Source organism: Malaclemys terrapin, chromosome 18 (genome assembly GCF_027887155.1).
Source record: "Malaclemys terrapin pileata isolate rMalTer1 chromosome 18, rMalTer1.hap1, whole genome shotgun sequence".
Taxonomy (NCBI): Eukaryota; Metazoa; Chordata; order Testudines; family Emydidae; genus Malaclemys; species Malaclemys terrapin.
In genome coordinates this window covers 12,908,076-12,929,949 of record NC_071522.1, presented here as the reverse complement: position 1 = coordinate 12,929,949, position 21,874 = coordinate 12,908,076, and the positions used below count along the sequence as shown (strand labels likewise).

General features: G+C 39.8%; 1 protein-coding gene across 2 annotated transcripts in view; it reads left to right on the top strand.

Moving 5' to 3' along the window:
* The window catches only part of CRCP (CGRP receptor component), a 38,535-nt gene extending 25,393 nt beyond the window's left edge, over positions 1-13,142 (top strand). For both annotated transcript variants that reach the window (XM_054008344.1, XM_054008343.1), the window contains exons 5-6: positions 5,443-5,500; positions 12,679-13,142. In XM_054008344.1, the coding sequence (XP_053864319.1) occupies positions 5,443-5,500; positions 12,679-12,825 (205 nt within the window). In that variant the 3' untranslated portion in view covers positions 12,826-13,142. The remainder of the gene's footprint in view (positions 1-5,442; positions 5,501-12,678) is intronic.
* The last annotated feature ends 8,732 nt before the right edge of the window (positions 13,143-21,874 follow it).

Sequence of the window (21,874 nt, the reverse complement as noted above, 5' to 3'; positions counted from 1 at the left end):
CCTGCGTGTCTTTTGTAAACCATCCTTTTTTTTTCTTGTGCAATCGGTCCTACTTCTAGCCTAAAGAGGCTAAATGCTGTGCTGCAAAAAGGATTATTGATGGGAGGAAAAAACCTTGAACAAGTACTCTGACAGAAAAGAGAGAGAGAGTATGTGGTCTCTGCAGTGGACAAACTGGGTTAGATACATTGGGTTAGATTGTGATAAACCCTGCATGGGAGGACATGGAGCAAGGAGCTTTCTCTTCTTCACTGCCATGTAGACACTGCCAAGGAAGGACAGGCCTTTTGGACAGACTAGGGACACTAGCTGATCCTTATTTCAAGGGAGATGGTATCTTTGTTTTTTCTTCAAATCTTCAAACACAAAGCATATAAAAGAACTCTTGCCAATTAGTTATTCTGTGCCTCAATTTTCCCATCTGTAAAATGGGGATTATGATCCTTACCTGTTTTGTAAAACATTATAAAATATGCACCACCACTGTATAGGTAGTGAAACAATAACAGGAATTTCTAAAAACACTTTGAAAACTCAGTTTATTTTAGTAAATATGTACCTTTCCTCTGAAGAACAGATCCTTGTAGTTGTACTTTAAGGGATGCATCCATGACCATGCTGTCATCTCAAGTGCTGAATTCAAATATAGAGTTTTTTGTATTGTTAAATATAAAGTATTTCACAGGCGTATTATTATTAAAAACTGAATTGTGAATGTATTAAAGTTGAGACTTATTTTAGAACAGTTTCCAGTGCTTTTATAAAAATGGTAACTGAACGGCTCGGGGAATTAGGTAAGATAAGATAGTCTTTCTCCTTTAGGACATTGTTTTTGGCCAGATTTGAAATGAAGCTCTTTGGAGTTTCCTGTGAGATAAAGTAGTCTGAGTTCTTAATGGGTATGCATCCACATCACAAAAATTACCACACATAATTATCACCATTATTTCAGCCTCACCAGCGTGGTTCAGATTTGAATGAGCCGTGTTCTCTCTCATAGGAATATTCTGTTCATAGAATCATGGACATCAGAGATGGTAAAGACCTGTCAGGTCATCCTGTCTTTGGTAATGTGGGATTTTTCCTTCAGGTCAGAGTAGAGACATATTGGTGGAGCAGCCTGGAAAAGTTTGTACTACGGCTGCTTATGCTGTGTATGTTCTGTGGATAAACAGAAGGCTTCAGTCTCCAGGGCTGTCATTCAGGGTCCTTTCCTGAGTGTTAAATTCCCTCTTTTGTGCACGCACGCAAACCAGAGCAGCATATCACTCGTCACTGTTTTCTCATGTAAATGCCTTGGCTGTTGAATGGTTACTAGGGCGCATACATAAGTGATAAGGCATTGAAATGTCTTAAATATTGTAAGGTGTTTGTCAGCCTTGGAAATCTGGTACTATGTCTGAGGACCATTTAAAACTGAAATGGTATCTGGTAGGGATGTAAATATCATTTTAAAAAGTACCTGTTTAAACTATTAAAATTATATCAGTTAATCGGTTAACTTGTTAACCGATTCGGGCCTCACAGTGCCTAGGATGGTGCGTCTCCCCTCCCTCTTTGCCCCGGAAAGACGGGGAAGGGCAGCTGCACTCATACTGGGGGTGACACAAAAGGCCTAGTCAGGAGCGCCTGGGGCAGTTGAGGGGTCCCAGCACCCCCTCGCATTGTCAGTACCCAGGAAAAGGGAAAGAAGCCCCAGGTACCTAGTTTATCCCGATGCGGCCTCCACAGATGCTCCGTGCCACCCCAGCAGCAGCTTCCCTTCCTTTCAATTATCAGCTGAAACCACAAGCACCGACCAGTGCGCCGTCCAGTGGCACAGGCAGAGGCCAGGGACTACTTTACTCCCCGACGAGGCCCACAGCCTCTGCCTGCCCCCCATGGCCTAAACATGCTCCCCCTGCCTGGCCGGCGACACCCTCCCCCCGCGAAAGCCCTGGACTGGCGCTTTGCTCGTCCTGCTTCCCTGCACTGCCAGGTATTTCTTGGCCTAGCGAGTGGTATCCTTCCACCGGGGTCACCCCTCAGGTCAGCGGGGCTGAAGGGACTGTTTTTACCAACAAAGGGGTGTACAGGACCCTCCTCATCACTGGGCCAAAGACCCCATTGGGCTAGAGTGTTACTATCGACCCAGCCCCTTTAAGAGGGGGCTAGGCTCCCAGTGACCTCTTGTGATGCCCACCCCTTCCTGGTTGCCATAATCACCTCTTGCCGGTGTCCCAAAAATGGCATCTCTGCCCCGGCATCCAGCAAGGTCTTCTACCAACTGATCGTCACCTGGAAGGAGGTGGGTGAACAAGGGAGGGTTAACGGTAAGACTAATACTTATCGGTCAACCATTTAATCATTTCATATTTTACATCCCTAGTATCTGGAGGGTATAGGCATGCAGAGAATGACCAGATGGTTGCAAGGGCCCAGACATCTGAGCACAGTTCTGTGCATTTTGGCATCTCTTTCCTCTTGAAGAATGTGAGGTTTCCTCTTTCTTGAAACCTCCTCCAGTTCTGAGAAACTGATGAGAAGCTATTTGGAGTTGCTATAAATATACATTTATATGCTCTTTGGAATTCTATTAAATAACCTGGAAAGAAGCTTTAGTCCTTTTAAAATGGGAGCTTACTACTAGATGGCAAACTAGTAAAACCATAAATATTAACGGATTCTTTTTTTTATTCTAATTTACTCATTAATAATAACAACAACAATAAAGAAATATTGGGCAAATACAGATTGCAATAAAGAAAGGAGATTCCTCTAATTTTAAAATAGTTCTTGAACAAATACTTTTATTCAAAAGGGGGGTTTTAAAATTGTATTTTAACTCCCTTTTTCATTGTATCTAAACTTACTAAATTACAATTATTGACGTTTTATTATAAGCTGTCCTTATTCCTGCTGCAGATTCCCTCACCAGTCGTAACAGTTCTATCTCTAGCAGTGCGATATAGCGGTGTGAGTGTACCCTAAACCATTAAGGCCTGCTGAGATCACTGCTACTTGGATATCATGACCTGGTCAATAGGACCAGAATGTTAAAATGTAGCTTTTGAGAGCTGGCATATGACAGTACCTTGGGGCTTAGCTGTTGGGGAGGATATATATTTCACTAGGATGTAAAATAAATACTGAAATATGTTTTCTTCCATTCTTTCCACTTTAGCAATAAAGCTCTTAAAGGGGAAAACAATTGTAATATTTTTTTAATTTGTAGATTAATGAGTAGAGTTATTATGCAGAGTGAATCCAAGGTATAGTTAGGCTTTATGGGTGTATGCTCTATTGAAGTCAACAAGGAGTCCGGCGACACCTTAAAGACTAACAGATTTATTTGGACATAAGCTTTCGTGGGTAAAAACCCACTTCTTCAGATGCATCGAGTGAAAATTACAGATGCAGGCATTATATAATGACACCGGACTCCTTATTGTTTTTGTGGATACAGACTAACACAGCTACCCCCTGATACTTGTCTATTGAAGTCAGTGGGAGTTTGCCATTGACTTCAATAGAGGCAGAATTTAACCCTCTATTTGATGTGTGTGCTTAAATATAAACGTTAGATTAATTTTATTTTTTTCCTTGTATGTAGAGAAGGATGCAGAGTAGCAGCTGTGTTAGTCTGTATCCGCAAAAAGAACAGGAGTACTTGTGGCACCTTAGAGACTAACAAATTTATTAGAGCATAAGCTTTCGTGGACTACAGCCCACTTCTTCGGATGCATCCGAGGTGCCACAAGTACTCCTGTTCTTTTTGTAGAGAAGGATGGAAATTGAATAATTTAAAATGTAACTATAACACTAAATATATACTTAAAATCAAAACAAAACAAATTTAACACAACACCGAAGAAATCCTGGACTTGTGGTCAGAATACCTAGATTCTCCTGGGAGTCAGAATACATGAATTCTCTTTCTGTTTCTGTCATGGACTTCATGTGTGATCTTGAATAAGTCACTTAGCCTTTTTACCTTTCAGTTTTCTGAAAGGTTTAGAAGGAGAATGCTTGTGATGCTTTTTGATTGAAAGTGACCCTTTGTATCATTGCTGCTACCACTGTTATACAATTGCCACAACTCTTCTACAAAGTATATCATGTAAGGTGTCAATGGAAAAGTTACCCTCTATATAATACGATTATCATAGTTAAATCCCTGTATCATCTTGGGCTGTAGTCCACGAAAGCTTATGCTCTAATAAATTTGTTAGTCTCTAAGGTGCCACAAGTACTCCTGTTCTTTTTGTATCATCTTTGTATCTAAAGTTATGAATATTGGCTATGTATTTGTATCTCAAATGTGTTTGTTCCTGAGTGACACCTCACAAATAGATTTACATCAAGGCTAGACTGCTATGTGTTGATGGCCCATTAAGGACACTTCACTCTAATGGGCCATAAAAGAAACTTATCCCACCCAGATAGCTGTCCCCAAGGATGCCTCAGGACCGAGGGGCCAGTGGGCAACCCCGGTGATCCAGCCAGCTATGTAAGGACATGTGACCCTGGACTCCATCTTTGGCCAGTCACTTTCCACAAACCGGGGCTGTGGGCTTTGATTGGAACAGTATAGTAAAATTCCAAGCACATGGCAGAGGGTATAAAAAGACACCTGAGACATCTCCTTTTTGTCTTCATTTCCTGTTTCATTTCTGTGGACTGGATTTTTAACAAGGAAGCTCTAAACAAGGACTGATGACCCCCAATCTATTTGGGCGATTCTAGAGAGATTTTTGCAAGCTAGCAGTTCATTCCATCACTGGTATGATCCTGATCTATGAACACTGAAAGTCACCTGTATGTATATGATCTATTAACCATTCAATAACTCTTCTTTTAGATTATTAAACTTTTAGTTTTTAGCTACTAAAGGATTGGCATCAGCATGATTATTGGGTAAGATCTGATTTTATATATTGACCTGGCTAAGTGGCTGATCCCTTGGGCTTGGAAGAATCCTATATCTGATGAAATTTGGCTTTCAGTAGCCACTCCTCATAAAGTTCAGTGTCTTGGTGGTGCTTTCCTACCTCTCATGCATGTTGAGGCTTAATTTCACTGATGTTTGTAAAGTGTTTTAAAATCCTCAGGTGGAAGGTGCTGTAGGAGTGCAAAGTATTATTAATAAATAATTATTTGAGCCAGAGACAAAACATGGAAAATTCCAGCTCGAAAGATGAATGCTTCAGTAAGTTGTGCATGTGTGGAAACAAGGGATTGTAATGGAAACTGCTTTGCCACCTTGGTCTGCTAAATTACCAGTTTGGGTAGATAGCCAAAGAATAGATATCTACAGAATTATCATGACAATCAAGGTCAGAGACCTTGCGTCAACTCTAGTGAAAATGATCTCTGGAAATAACTCTGTTATTAGGGAAGGGTTTGCATCTGACCATTCATTTGTTCAGAATCCTATATAATTTTTTATTTTCTTTTCAACAGAGCAGAAAAGCTACAGTTGCTTAACCACAGGCCAATGACTGCAGTTGAGATACAGCTGGTAAGTTACAGTTCTCCTAACTGCTTAAAATCCATCTATTAATGCAACTTTAATCTTGAAGATCAATTGAATAATCGTTTGCTCATGGTCACTGACTGATAGGACTTCTGTACACATCTTTATAGTCACGTTTTCTGATTATTTGTTTTCTTTCCTCTCTGCCCTATGAGACCTCTTTATAAGACTTGCCCCTCTTCCTCTCAGAACCCACAGCAGGGGCAACTCTTCACTCTCATGTTTGTGTCAGTGTTTCAGTTAGAGTGACCAGACAGCAAGCGTGAAAAATCGGGATGGGGGTGGGAGGTACTAGGAGCCTATATAAGAAAAAGACCCAAAAATCGGGACTGTCCCTATAAAAAATACATTTACCTAGGGGCTTCTTCTGTTGCTTTGTAAAGTCAAATACTTTGGAATATGAATTTTGATTTAGGAAGCTACTGTGGTATATTCCTTTTCATTATTTTTCTAAGGTACAGGGAAGGCAAAAATTTGGGAGAGAACAATAGTTAACAATGACTGCCGCTGTGCCTTTGAAGTGACTGTGTAGCATGAGAACTGTACACTGGGAAGCTTTCAGTTGGAAGTCATCCATTATCAATCTGCTGGAACATAACGTTTGGATAAAGGAATATTACAGATAAAAAGGGATAGATCGGTTAAATGTTCTCCAGAGCATCGTGTAAAGAACACAAATGCTGTATTAATAAGGAGATTATTATAACAAGGCTGTTCTTCTAATAAGGCTGTCTTGCATGGAGAACATCTGTTGACAATCTTACCCTGAGACTTGATTGTGTAATAGCAGGATTGTATTCTGTTGCAAAAGGATAAGGGTTAGAAGTGGATGCTAGTAGGATTGCATCCTATATTTCTCACAACCCTTGTCAGCAAAGAACTAGAATTTCTAGCAGTAAAAACAGCTGATAGGAGGAACAGTCCCTAGGAACTGCTATTGTCAAGTTTATCTATGAGTTAATTCCACTTTCTGCAGCTGCAGTCAAGAGCATGAAGGCTTCACTCGTTTTGTTAGGCAGCTTTTCAGAAGTGAAGAAGTAGAGCCTTCAAATGTTTTAGAGTTTCTCTGTCTTTCTATTAGCTTCCTGCATTGCACTTACAATTCATTAGGTTTCAGCATAGTTCATATTCTGTCTTCTCTTCTTAAAATATACTCATCTTATTGTCACTTTCAAGACATCCTTTGTATTTGACTGCTCCCTCAGTCACTAATTATCTTGTCTGTCCACATCACATAGAGTGTATCTGTTTATGCTCCAATATCCAGCTGTTAGTTTCAGCTTCCAATCCGTGAGGCAGGTGTAAGCAAAATATGACTTTTGAGTTGGAGTAAAGGGACTGCATTGGTACATCATTTGTACCTCAACCCTTTCAAGGTTTAGCAATATAAAAGTTAAAATTGCTCTATTAAAACGGATGGGTTGCGGCAGTAAAACAAGTTTAAATGCGAATTCACCAATTTTGGTATGTAACCATTCTCTAAGTAACCCAAAGCAACCTGTTATATCATTAGAAATTACTCTTAGGAGGTAATGTAATGTTACAGTTGGCAACTAATCTTGAGTTTATCCCCAAACTGTATCCCAAACTAGACAATAGAGTGAATTATTGATGTACCTGCAAGTTTCTCCAACATCACAATAGGTTTAAGATGAGTGGATTGCTCATATATACACATGGCATTGTGTCAAATTAAGTCAGCAGAAAATTTAAACTACATAGATCCTTTATTAAACTAGTCAATCTTTGTGGAGTAACAAATATTAGGGTGTCACAGGCCATTTTGGGGAAGGTTGCCTTTGGGATCTGTGTAATGAATGGCTGTTTACTGTTAACAAGAGTTAGTGTTACAGCATCCTCAAGCAAGTAGAACCTCCATGTATTTATAAGGAATTTAATACATACAAACAGAAGCCACTGGGAGTTTTGTCATTGACTTCAGGAGGACAAGGATTGTCTATACAGAAGTTTCCATGAAAGCAAGTCTGTTAGCTGGAGTGGAGAATTTGAAAGGCAAAATCTATAGGTAAATTAATATGAACTCTAAAATGATCTTGATTGCACTGTGAACTTTTTTTTTTCTTAAAAGCTTTGACTCATCCCTGGATACAGATCTGAAGCAATTGATATTGAACATTTTAAACCATAAGTTTCACAAAAAGCGGGTGAATTAATTCAATTTTAAAAAGAGACACCTTCTGGAACGAATTACAAAACAAACCACGTCCTCAAAAGTGTGTGTGTGTGTCTGTGTGTGTGTGTGTGTGTGTGTGTGTGTGTGTAATTCCCCCAATTTATTTTGAGTAATTTATGTAAAAGGATATTTAATACTATTTGTTTCCTTTTTGGCTTCAAGTTTTTTTATTCTCTCCTGTATAATTCCTGCCCTGTAATAGTGCACAAAATATAAATCAGGGTAACTATATTTAATCTAAAAGGCATCTTTCTGTGGTGAGGTATCTTTTTTTGTTTTAATTCAGGTCTTTTTTGTTTGTCCTCCTCTTGCATAAATCATTCCACTTTGTTTATAGTTGCCTTCTCCAGACTCTGTGCTGAGTTAGTTTTTAAAGGATAACAACAAAAGCAGCATGAAATTCTAATCCTTATCCCACTGGATAAAACATTGTATGCAGTACAGCTGTCTTGACCTCTAGCTTTAATCTCAAACATATGTTGTTCATGGCTCAGTGACTCACAGAGAAAGAAAGAAAGACAGTGATGTTGATCTAACCATGACATGGGTTCCAACTTTATGTAATGCTTAACAATGATGTGTTAGAAGATTGAGGAGCTTCTCTTTAAAGAACAGATTGCTCAACATCTGTCTCTCATTGGAGCAGTAGGTGTTAATTTTACATATTTTAAAACTAGACTTCCACACCTGGGAGTTCAGTGCCTCATGGGATCCACTCCATGCAACCAAACTGGCAGATTGCCATTTATTGTTGACCAGAGAATAACAACACCTATTCCTCTGGAAGATGCAAAAGGTTGGAAGGTTTAAACATTTCGTGTTTAATTTCAAACAATGCACATTGCGTACTTGTTTAGTTTCCTATCACAAGGAGATGAATCCAACCATTCAGCCTTTTGCTGTATTTCTTTTTCTTATGGTCTGTCTTCTTAGTATGTTTGTGCTGAACATCTTGGAATTACTCTACATTTGAGGAAACTGCAGGTATTTCCTTGCTTAAAGTGTCTCCTACATTGGAACAAAAGTATATTGTGATTGTAGCTCCGAGAAGTACCAAAATGCACCTTTCTCTTTTTTGTTATTGATTTTTGCATTTAATACGATCTTGAAACTATTATCTACAGAAAAACAATAGTGTGCAACCCACAGATTGTTCTCTTCATACATCAAAAATTGTTCACCAGTGCAGGGTATTTTAAAGTTTTTTGTATTGTTTATTCTCCAGCATTTGCAATATATATTTGTGGCCCAAATGCCTAAGGAAACAGCCCTTTTTCAGCTGAAAATATTTTACTCCAATCATATTACAGAATAGTGCTCACTTACAATATCTTTTCTCCTGACTCCTGCATTGAACCTATCATAGTGACCATTGCTGAGTAGAAGGAGAAAAAACTCGTGACTGTTGCTCCTAGTATTAACATATCCCATTGGAATGTAATAATTGAATTGAAGTATTTGTCTGTGTCAAATGGGAAGCATGATTGACTGCAGCATGGCAATACATTTGATCTTGTTCGCCACACAATTGCATTTTCCTGAAATAAAAAACATATATTCATATATATATTCAAATGCAAATATATATAAATGCAACTCATATGTTACAGCATCTGCTACAGAGAAATTTTACAATGATTTAGGGTAGCAAAAAGGTGAGTGCTGAAATGCAGCATCATCTTTGGAATTATTTATTAGAACCAGTAGCATGGACACTATGATTTATTGCATTTCTTCCACTTTGATTTTAATAAGGTGCTTACTCTGAGCCTTGAGAGAGACACATGCCGGTCTGGTTGTATTGGAGAGTGTTTTTTAACATGTACCTTCTGTTATTGTAATGCCAGGTGCTTTCCACTAGTCACATGAGGCTTTTTTAAAGCCCAACCGTATCTCCAAACATAGTATAAACAAGGAGACCATAATAAACATTAAAAATGTCAGTCCAATTGAAATGTTGGCTGACTATGCCATACAGTCTCCACATGGCATCATTTGCTGAGGTAATCTATCTCCATTTGGATTGTGTGGTCCTGCCAATAAATACACTATATATAATTCATTGACCAAAAAAAATTATTTTATTTTCCCCTAGCTTAAAGTTTTGCATGCCCTTCTGCTTAGAGTTTGTTGCTTTTACAACTTTAGCCAGTTGCAGGATAGAGGTTAGCAGGACTGCTTTATAATCCATAAGTGATTTGGTATTTGTTCCTTTGTTTGTGAAAGTTTAGTTATAAATGTTAGTACTTAAAAGGTTTGTTTCTTTCCCTCCTTCTGTGGTTTTTCCTTCTATATTATTTTTTCTGTGAGGTTAGTGTTTCCTCAGTAATCAGGGAGCATTTTGTCTTATAATTGTAAATCAGGAGCCTGTGTGCAAATCAGAAGTGTGCTAAAGTCTGGTGCACTTAGAACGAGCCACTGAATCTCCTTCTGTTTCCCTGGTTTGATGTTTTTATTTGACTCATTTCCACTTGTCTCTTTATCTGTATCTCGTTCATGTTTAATCTTTTGCATGTCTCCTTTATCTTGTTACTTTGCTGTTTTCTAACTGCATAAAACATTTCATGTCATTACACTTGCTGTTTCTTTTTTTTGGAGGGAGGAAGGAAATCTAATTTTCTAGTTTATTCTTTTGATCCTTGAGCTCTTTGGTTATACTTCACCTCTGCAGAAACATAGACCTCAATAGCACGCGCTCAGCCCATCCCAAACACAAAGACTTTATCCCATTCCAATATATATGTACTTCTAAAGAAGAACGAGGGTGCATGCTTAAGTCACTGTTTGGAATCAATCCGTCCTGCAAGATTTCCTTATTCAAGTATTACTATTAATGTCAGCATGACTATTCACATGAGGAATTGCAGCAGGATTAAACACTACAGTTTACCAAATGCAGCCACATTCTGGACAATTAATGCACTATCATTAGCACTGAGAATGAATCATTCAATCTTAACTAGCTTTGACTCTCTAAGAGGCAACAGGTTTGTCTTTGTTGTATGTTTGTACGGTGCCTAGCCCAATAGGGCTCTGGTGCTACAATAATACTTACTAATTGATAATATAACACTATAATATAGTGCAAAATCAGGTAGACTACATTCTCTCTCTCTCTCTCTCTCTCTCTCCAGCACTGTTAATAATAGGGTGACAGGTCAGTTGTTTGAATTTAAGCCTTTTCAGTTGCTTTAGCAAGGAAAAGTAAATTGAAAAAAGTTTTGAGGATCTTAATTTTGGATTTAGGTGCCTAAAATCCCTTTGTGGATCTACAAAAACAACAAGGAGTCTGGTGGCACCTTAAAGACTAACAGATTTATTTGGGCATAAGCTTTCGTGAGTAAAAACCTCACTTCTTCGGATGCATAGAGTGAAAGTTACAGATGCAGGCATTATATACTGGCACATGGAGAGCAGGGAGTTACTTCACAAGTGGAGAACCAGTGTTGACAGTGCCAATTCAATCAGGGTGGATGTAGTCCCAGTAATGTAGTCCCAGTAATGGGAGTGGACTACATCCACCCTGATTGAATTGGCACTGTCAACACTGGTTCTCCACTTGTGAAGTAACTCCCTGCTCTCCATGTGTCAGTATATAATGCCTGCATCTGTAACTTTCACTCTATGCATCCGAAGAAGTGAGGTTTTTACTCACGAAAGCTTATGCCCAAATAAATCTGTTAGTCTTTAAGGTGCCACCAGACTCCTTGTTGTTTTTGTAGATACAGACTAACACGGCTACCCCCTGATTTGTGGATCTAGCTTACTGTGTCAACAGATATGAATGACCCCCAAAATATCATTTATAATTTCCATGGAAATTTTACTTCAGGAAAAAAAAAATTAGAAGTATGACAGTCTGGAAGTGACTAGTTAAGAGATGCGGCCATTTTCTTCCTGCCATATATTTCTCCAAACTTGCTATCAACCCATGCAAGTTACACCCTGCCACGTTGCCTGTACTATATCCCCCTTTGGTGTGTTCTAAAGTAATAATATGTTGTTGGATGTATACAGGAGAATTAATATACTGTTCACTTTTTTAGAGCTAACTGTTTCAAAATTAAGTACTTAGGGTGCCTTAGCATATGGCAGAGCTCCCTATGTTTTCTGCTCGTGCACTGTGTTGAATGACTAGTAAAATGTTTTTATGAATAAAAGGAAAAACCGTAAAGGTGGGATCTTGCAAAGCATTCAGTGTTGGCCTAACTCTTCCCATTGAAGCATGGCAAAGATTCCCATTGATTTCAGTCGGAGCAGAGGACAGTACTGAGCACTCTTAAAAATCCCACCCTAAATGTTCATATTTCTACATTTAAAAATAACAAACAAAACCTAAAAGGCATTCCTTTCCTCAGCAGGCTAACCGAAAAAAAAAAAAAAAGGAAATTTGGAATCTCTATATCAAAGACAATGTTTGCAAAAGCACCCAAGTTCCTTTTTCAAAAATGATCTAAGCATTTAAGCGCTTAAAGCCTATTTATTTTAGGCTCCTAGGTTCCTAAATCACTCAGGCACTTTTAGACAATGTTATGCCAAGTCATGTTAGAGAGGTCCTGAGCCCAAAGTCTTAGAAAAATGTTCAAAAGAAAACTTCTGCCAAATGTTCATAACACTATAACTTTAAAACTGGCTCATTTTTACACTTTTACTTTAAAAATACCAATGTACCTTGGGATGACATATGGAAAGTGACATTTTAGAAAAATAAGTTTCTTTTTTGGAGAAGATGGGGTCTTACAAATCTGGCTTATAGTGGAGAGCTAATTCCGATCATAACTGTGGAGCAACTATCATTCTGCAGTACGTTTTTATCAAAAGGATTCAGTTTTTTACAAGCAAGTTTGCATATCAGACAATGTGTAATGTCCAGTTAATGCAGCATCTCCTAACTGTGTAAATCTTCGCTCTGGAGGTGAGGGAGGAAGTGTGGATTTTACAATGACAGTAGGTTGTTTTGGATTTGCAGATGGTAGAGGAAAGTGAAGAAAGACTAACAGAAGAGCAGATTGAGTCACTTCTTCAGACAGTCTCCAGCATTCTTCCAGGGAACCCAGAGGAAGAGCTGCAGAAACAGGCGACAATGGCAGCCGAAGAAGATGATGACCCAGAATAGACAGCATCTGAACCTAAGTTGGCAACATCATCAAAAGCTTCATGAGAAAAGAACCAGCTAAACTTTTTGATTGCAAAGACCGTGTCTGGGGTTTTTCACCCACGGCTTAATCTTGTGTGACATCACTGTACAGTATATGAATGTTTTATTGTATAAATCATGAGAGCAACAGTTGTTTATAAGAAACATAAATCAAAGGAGAGCTCTCATGTCAGCCTTTTGTGAGATGTGAGAAAGATAGTAACTGGCTTCATAACACAGCAGTTTGTGACATAATGAAAATAAACCTTATGCTTGAATATTCTTTTTTTCCATTACCCATGTAACAGCTGTTCTTTTCTGAGTAGGGTTATATGCAGCTGGCAATGTTCTAATTATCATAGCAATACACTATAATTATAATTGATTTAATATGTTTTTGAATTACTCAACTGTTTTCCAGAGTGCAGTTTACAATTCAGTGTCCATTCTGTGTGGAAGAAACCATTTCAGGGTATCGATACACAGAATAAAGTTCAAAAATTGTTTAATATCCATATAAGATCAGTAGTAATAGATCCTTATAACTACTAATATCTTTAGGGTTATACCATGGAAGTGGAAGGAATGTAAAGGCTGTATTGATATGGTAACTAGTCTCAAGGACACCTCTGAGATGACCCTATGCTTATTTTAAATACAGGGCCAGATCCTCAGCTGATTTAAATGGACAGAATCCCACACAGTCAAGAGAGCTATGCTGATTCACACCAGTCGAGGATCTGGCCAATAAAGTTCGGGTTTTCAGTAATGCAAACAAACAAAAATTAGAAGTATAGGCTGCTTTTTTTTCTTTTCTTTGAATCACTTGTTGTCTAGGTCTTACATGTAGAAGATTGCACAGTCCACGTGAGCTATGCTATCAGGGCACAACTGGGTGAGTTAATGATGACACGAGAGCCTTAACTATGAATTTCCCTATTTTGTTTTTAGAAGTTTAACGAGGCTCAGTCCTTGCTCAAGCAAAACTTCCACTGAAGTCGACAGGAATTTTGTCTGACCACAGACTACAGGATCAAGCACTTAATGTTGAAAGTGTCAGAGATCGTTAAATCACAAATCGTACATATATGTTAACAGGCCACGCTGTTTCTTCTTATGCTATGACTGCAAACAAAAATTGTACCTACCAATCATTATAATGTGTTAAAAGCCGAAATAAAAAGTTTGAAAAAACTCCTAGAAATTTCGTGGTTGATAGCAGTGGGAGTCAGAATATCTGATTTCTGTTTCCAGCTCTGTCACAGCCTTCCTTTGTGACACTGGGCAAATAATTTACCATTGTTCTGCCTCAGTTTTCCCTTATGTGAAGTAGAACGGTAATACCTGCTTCACAGGAGTGTTGTAATGCTCAGTTCGTAAATATTTGTAAGATGCTTTGAGGTACTGAGATGTAAGGTGCTATTCAAGTAGAAATTATAAGTACTACACCTCTACCCCGATATAACGCTGTCCTCGGGAGCCAAAAAAATCTTACCACATTATAGGTGAAACTGTGTTATATCGAACGTGCTTTGATCTGCCGGAGTGCGCAGCCCAGTCCCCCAGAGCGCTGCTTTACCATGTTATATCCGAATTCGTGTTATATCGGGTCACGTTATATCGGGGTGGAGGTGTACTATCTTTAGGAAGTAAATAACTATATATCAGGTTACTAAATTCTAAGGCTGAAAGCCAAGGCGTGTTTTAGCACAAGGTATAGTAATTATGGTGTTAAAAGGAAAGGTCCAAGTTTTTTTTTTTTCTTGTTAAATACATGTAAATATTCATAGTAGAGGGTGGAGGGGAAGCCCTCCAAAATAGTTAATGGACTATCAGACTACTGAAAGATACATTTTAAAATTTGTTTTAAAATTAAACTTTTGGGCTCTTACGGGTCATTACTGGTGCTCGACAGCTTGCAGGAATGGGCCATGTCTATTAGAATTTATTGTATTTTCTAAAAGCGAGCTCATGAAGTGTCATTATAAAGCTAACAGAGCAAACAGAAGCAAAATCACAAGTCCCTTTAAAATACAAGTGAGTATTTTAACCGCTTTCTTCAGCTGGTTGTTCCACGTCGGGAATTGTTGATTTGTTATCATAATATATATGCCAGCGTCAGTGTGGTTTTATGTTGAAAGTTGAAAATGTGTTGTTTGGATTTCTAGTAAACTGCCCTTTTACTACATTATTTAAAGTATTTAACAATAAATCACTTCCAGATGAATAAAAATATGTACTTTTGTACAAATACAAGAATAGACTACTTATCTCAATGAAGACACAAAAATGATCATTTTCCTGGAAGTATTTTGCCGAACGATATTCTGAGAAAGATTATATAGGGTTTCAACATCTGCATTGCATTAAGGAATTTTGTTTTAACCTGCTGCCTGTATTTCCTGGATGCACAAATACAGGCGGTGGATTCTGGAACTATAACGGCTCTTGTTTCATGCTTGTTTGCACTCCGATTGGTTACTTGGAAGCCATGATCCTGAGACTCAGAAATGGTTTATGGAAAACAAATATTACTTCATATGTGATGATATCTTCTGGTGTGCTGTACGTTACATGAAAGAGCTGATTAGTATCTAAAGCCACTTATTTTTTTACTGCTAATCTGTTATCTAGTACTGCAAGTGCATGCTGGGTTATAAAACAGAGCAATACACATTCCCTGCCCCCAAAAACTTATGCTCTGAGGCCCTGATTCAGCAAAGTACTTAAACATTTGCTTAACTCTAAGCATTTTTATAATCCTATTGACTTTAATGAGTCTACCCACATTATTAAAGTTAGCCACATGCTTAAGTACCTTGCTGAATCTGGGCCTGAGAGACCGGATGAAACATATCACAGAAGTTTAGGTAAAGGATGGTGTGGAGGAAATATTGCTGCAGAAAATAAAGTAGGACTTCTGAAGGAGGAGGATTTTGAAGAAAGAAAAGAGAGGGAGCACTTAATACAGAAGAATTTGGTAGATGTTTCCAAGCAGAGGGGACAGCACGAAAAAAGGCATGAAAACGAGAGTGAGATGGTGAAAGGGATAGTAAAGGGAGAACTTGGGAGAAGAGTAAAAGGAAATTAAAGCAGAGGTGTAGGCTCTAAGGTTATGTAGTGTCTCGAAGGTGAGGATGGGTTTGACATTATTGCTGTAAAAGACAGCAGGCTAGTGAAGGGATTCAAATTGTGAGGAGATGAAGTTAACTGTGGTCTAGAGTGTTCTGGATAGATTGGAGATAGGAGGGGCCAGAGACTTACAGTAGTCAAAGTGAAAAATGAGCAAGGCCGTGGACAAGAGCCTTAGGAGAAGGACTAGAGAGAAAGTGGAATAAAAAATGACAGTGATCTTGTATTACGTATGTTCTGAGATTGGACTTTTATGTTTCTACAGAAACTGAGATATCAAGTAATAAAGTGTGTCGGGTAATGCATTTATCGCTCTACAAATACTTTACCTTCTAAACTGACCCATCCAAGTGCAACTAAATGTTGGTTCAGAATGCTGCTGCAAAGATCATTTTTCTAACACAGTGCCTTGACCATGTCACCCCTCTCCGTGCATCTCTTCACTGGCTCTCTCTTCTCATTGGATCCAATGTAAGCTGCTTTTTCCCCCCCACTTTCCACCCTACATATGCATCTCTCATTTGCTATTGAGATGTTGACTTTTGCTGCCGGTGATGCTGCCACCACCCACTTATTAAATTTTCAAAAAACACCACCACCTTTTGTGCTTTTCTGCTCCTGATGCTTGGGAGCAGCCCGCTCTAAAGATCCCAAAAAACTAGCATCATCTTCCTTCCAAACCCTCCTCAAAACTGTCCTTTGCCACGATGCCTACAAAAAACTTAATGGGTAGATAGCTGCTATCTTGAGATCACTGCCTGTCATGCTGACCAATATTGTGTCATTGTTTCCTTGCACACCCACATCTGTCTGTCAGTGCTTTGTCTCTGTAATGGTGTTGGCACCCACCTCTCATGAGTGCCCCCTTCTGATGGGGCGTGTCTACGTTCTTTAGGTCTGGAGACCCCTTTCAGTGGTTTTCAGGTGGGTTTTCAGTGACTCCGGCTGAGTCACACTGTCTGCACATTAGCCAGCACAAATCCCTTCTGGGGTATACAGTCCACAGGGCCTGTCTCTCTTTAACCCTCCTTGGACTTTAGTCTTCAAGTAGTCCAGCCCTGGTATGGGGCTGTATTCCCAGGGCATCTTTCTGTAGCCCTCCACACGCTCAGTTCTTACTCAGTCTCTAGCAGCCAGCCAGGAGCCTCTCACTCCCCCGGTCCCTGCCAACAGGCTTAGCTGTCTGTAGTCCTGCTTCTCTTCCAGGCAGCCAGGCCTGCAGCCAGTTCTCCTCCTGCTCCATGCAGCAACTAACTACTGCTCTGCTCTGCAGATCCTTTTATATGGCCCTCCTGGGCCCTGATTGGCTGCTTCCTCTGCAGCCACTCTAGCCTGCTTGGAGGACCTCTCCATTGCTCCTTTCCTGGGATGGGTGTGGCAGAACCCTGAGACCTCCAGCAGGGGGCTTTTGAGCCTAGTCCACCCCATCACACCCTCACACTTGGATTGTAAGCTCTTTGGCGCACAGACCCCTGTTTGTTCTGTATTTGTGCAGCACTTAGCATAATGAAGTCCTAGTTTCTATGGTAATACACATAATAAACTTGTTAAATCATATGTAAATAATAAAAATTGCTTGACAGTAGAAAAGCTGGGTTGCTGTAATATATAAGCTAGAGGACTAGAGTTAACAATAGCAAGGACGCATGTATTCTCTAGATATGTCTACAAATCATCATAGAAGTTAGAGGAAGAAATATTATTAGGACATCCAGTCCATCACCCTACTACTAAGGTATGTTTTATCTCTCTCTGATTCTTATAACAATATCTCTGAGCTAGGCACATTTACTTCCCTCTCACAAAAATCTGGCACTGACATGCTTGTTACAATAAGTTGCCATTAAAAACACTGAGGGACAGATTTTCAGATTTGTGTGGTTAGTTTTGTGTACACAATGACTACTTGGGTATACAAACTGGTGTTTGTGTGCTCAAATGTCTAGCTAGGTATGTGCATGTATACACAAAGCACACAATTGTACGAGGAGTTCTGAAAAATGTGGTCCTTAATTTTGAAGGTAAAGGAAACTGTATACATCCTAATGAAGCACATCCCATGTCATTTCTAGCTTCTTCCCCTGCAATATTTTTAGGCAATATTCCTCATTTCTGTTCTTTATCTCAGAAGTGGGCCTTGGAAGATTGAAAGCTCTGGTTGTGACAGCACTTAGGCTGTAGAAACCTCTCTCTTGGAGAGTTTTTGATTTAACTGTCAAAAATCCTCTTGCATTTTGGTATTTTAAAATAGAAGACTAAAACCAGAGACCAGTTGACTGGTCACAAACCTTAGTATGTGTGCTGCATGTGAGTTCTGCTAGCCTTGTAACTTGCATAGTTTATGTTCTGAGGGATCGTATGAGGGAAAACAACCTGATTCATTTACATGTCAGTGCCCATCCAAAGGCTGAGCTGTGCATTTATCACAACATTGATATGTTAGACGGGAAGGACTGAAATAAGATCGGTGTTTAGTCAATGTCTGTGTTGCTTCTCCTCTCCCATTATGTGCACAATATCTTCCCTTACAATTCTTTGACCCAGAGGTTGAAAGATGCTTTGCATTCCAGCTAGGAGTTGAATGGCAGCATGGTCTAATAAATAAGGCATTGAATAGGCCACAGAAGACTTGGGTTCTAATTCTTGACCTGCTGTGTGATCTTGGGCAAATCACTTTAGCCCTCTGTGCCTGTTTCCCTTTCCACCCTTTATCTGTGTTGTCAATTTAGACTACACCTTTACCCCAATATAACACAACCCGATATAACACGAATTCGGATATAACGCGGTAAAGCAGCGCTCCGGGGGGGCAGGGCTGCGCACTCCAGTGGCTCAAAGCAAGTTCGATATAATGTGGTTTCACCTATAACGTGGTAAGATTTTTTAGCTCCCGAGGACAGCGTTATATCGAGGTAGAGGTGTATTTAAGCTTTTTGAGATGATCCTTTTCTTTTTGTTTGTACAGCGCCTTGCACAACAGGCCTCAACAATCTCAGCTGGGTGCTCTAGGGACTATCATAATACAAATAAGCCAGGAAACAAACAATTGTATTATTATTAGCAGGAATCCAATGGAAAATCTTTTGCATGAAGGACACTGAAGCTGGGATGCAGCAGAATATTGCATTGTGTCATCTGTTGCATCAGTAACTGCAGCCTGAAATCACTGCAGGTGTGTTGAAGATGTCCTGTGATAAAGTCTGCGGGCTTTGCATCTTTGATAATGGTTTCTCTTCCAAAGGAGGCTTGTATGAGATGCCAAGAGCATGACACAGACTTGGTTGACCTCGTGAGTTACCGTTTTACTGTAATATGATCACAGACATGCACTCACTTTTTTATTCCATTCAATGGGCCAGATTCATCCCTGCTACCACTCTGCCGACTTTAACTTGGCTCAAAGTCTAGAACAGTTTGCCCGTTTACATTGGTTGGGCCCAGTCCATTGGCGTCAATGGGAACAAGGTTGGAATCTTAGTTTAGTGAGTTAAACTAAGCCCCATTCATGGCTGCGTATAATCTAGATACTGGTTTTGAAACACTCACATTTATTCTGTATTGCATTTTCTGTGACTGCGTTCTCTCTCTCTATTGTCTCTGTCTCCCTGAGGTAATCTCTCTATCCTGCCAGCTCTAAGAACAGCACATTCTGTAGCCCAATGAATGTTTCACATTATACAAATGAAACATGCAGATTTGTTTAAACACATGCTTTTTAAGAATTGATTTAACTGCAGACTGTTGTCGTTTCAATGCTATTTGCAAAACTGTTGATACATCCACGTGCCCCCAGTGGATCCAGTTATAACATGTAATTATTTTCCTTTTTAGGAGCAAGTAGTGTTTCCTAATGGTTAAAGCAGGTGACTCACTGGGAATAGGGATTGAGAGGTTTTGTTTCTGGATCTGTCACTGAGTCTCTGCAACTTGGGACAAGTCTCTCAATCTCCCTACTCCTCTGTTTTCCTTCTGTAAAATAAATATAAGAAGTCATTGGGCTTAATTAGTTGTAAGTGCTATGGGATCCTGCAGTGAAAGGTGCTATAGAAGGAATAACCCTTATTCCAAATAAATCATATCCTATACCCAAGCTGTTTGATACTTTTAGCCATAGTGTTTCAGCAGAGGGAGGTGGTGGTATTGAGAGGAAGTGCTAAGGGGATATGCTCACCTAAAGCAGAGATTCTCAGCCCTTTTCTGATTGTCATCCCAAATCTTGCTATGTGCAACTTTGTACCAGGCCCACAGGTCCTCAGATCAGGTGCTGGGTTCCATGGTGCTTCAAAGTGTGCAGCATAGAAATAGTGGCTTTGTGTGTTGTTGCTGGTATCTGAAATGGACAGATGGAATGGTTGCAGGCAAGTGGCTGAGTGAATCCATTTCATCAGACGCTTGCAATGGGAACAAACTCACAACTCCTGTGACAACGGCAGGCGACCCCCTCCTGAGTATCTCTGGCCTACAGAGCACTGCTGGGAGAACCTCCTTTCAAACTGAACGAGTGTGTATATACCATAGCTCCTGGAAACTTTATAGTGAGCGGGGATAGAACTCAGAACCTCCTACTCCAAAAGTACAGGTGTCCAAATCTCGTTTCCATTACTTATTAGCAGTTTTAGTTCCTCCAGTAGAGGGCAGCGGCAGAATAAGATTGGAGCGATGGAGAGGCTGAGTAGGGTGACCACTGCCCAGATGTCCTGATTTTATACACACATTCCTTGTATTCGGGGCTTTGTCTTATATAGGCGCCTATTACCCCCCCGTCCCGATTTTTCACACTTGCTATCTGGTCACCCTAAGACTGATTGATTCCTAATAATGGATGATGACCATAGTGGCAGCATGTGGTATATCAGCTGATGTTTTGTTCGTAAGGCAAGATGACAAGAAGTTGAACCAATGTGTTTGGAAATGAATGAAATTGCCTAGGGAGGTTGTGGAATCTCCGTCTCTGGAGATATTTAAGGCCTGGTCCCCACTAAGTCCCTACTTCGGACTAAGGTACGCAAATTCAGCTACGTTAATAACGTAGCTGAATTCGAAGTACCTTAGTCCGAACTTACCGCGGTCCAGACGCGGCAGGAAGGCTCCCCCGTCGATGCCGCGTACTCCTCTCGGCGAGCTGGAGTACCGGCATCGACGGCGAGCACTTCCGGGATCGATCCCAGAACATCGATTGCGTGCCGCCGCACCCTCCGGTAAGTGAAGACAAGGCCTAAGAGTAGGTTAGATAAATGTCTATCAGGGATGGTCTAGACAGTATTTGGTCCTGCCATGCAGGCAGGGGACTGGACTCGATGACCTCTCGAGGTCCCTTCCAGTCCTATAATCTATGAATCTATGAATGTTACTTCATGTTTGAATTGTATTTAACAATTATTATTAATTGTTATAGCACCCAAAAAAGTGCTAATTATGTCTCAGAACAAACAGGAAGACACAATCACTGTCCCCGAGTTTCCCATCAAGTTTTAGACATGACACAACTAGTGAAGATAACTAACCATAGAAAGGTAGTGTTGTTTAGTGGTTAGAACAAGATACTGGGCATCAGGAGACCTGAATTCTAGTATCAGCTCTGACACAGACCTGCTAAGTGACCTTTGGGTAAGTCACTTCTTTCTCGGCCTCAGTTTCCACATCTGTACAATGGCATTCATACCATTTATCTTCTTTCGAATGCACTTTGAGTTCTATGTAAATGCAAAAAACCAGGATTGTTAAAGGGACGGTGCCAGGAAGGGCAAGGTCATCAGCCAGGAGGATAAACAGCCACTCATTTTAGACAATTGTGCATCCTGATGGCTGAATTAATTTTTTAACAATAATTGACTCCCAGCGATGCTGTGACTTTATTGAAGTGTTTGGTTTTTCATGTTGTTTTGGGATTGGGGCG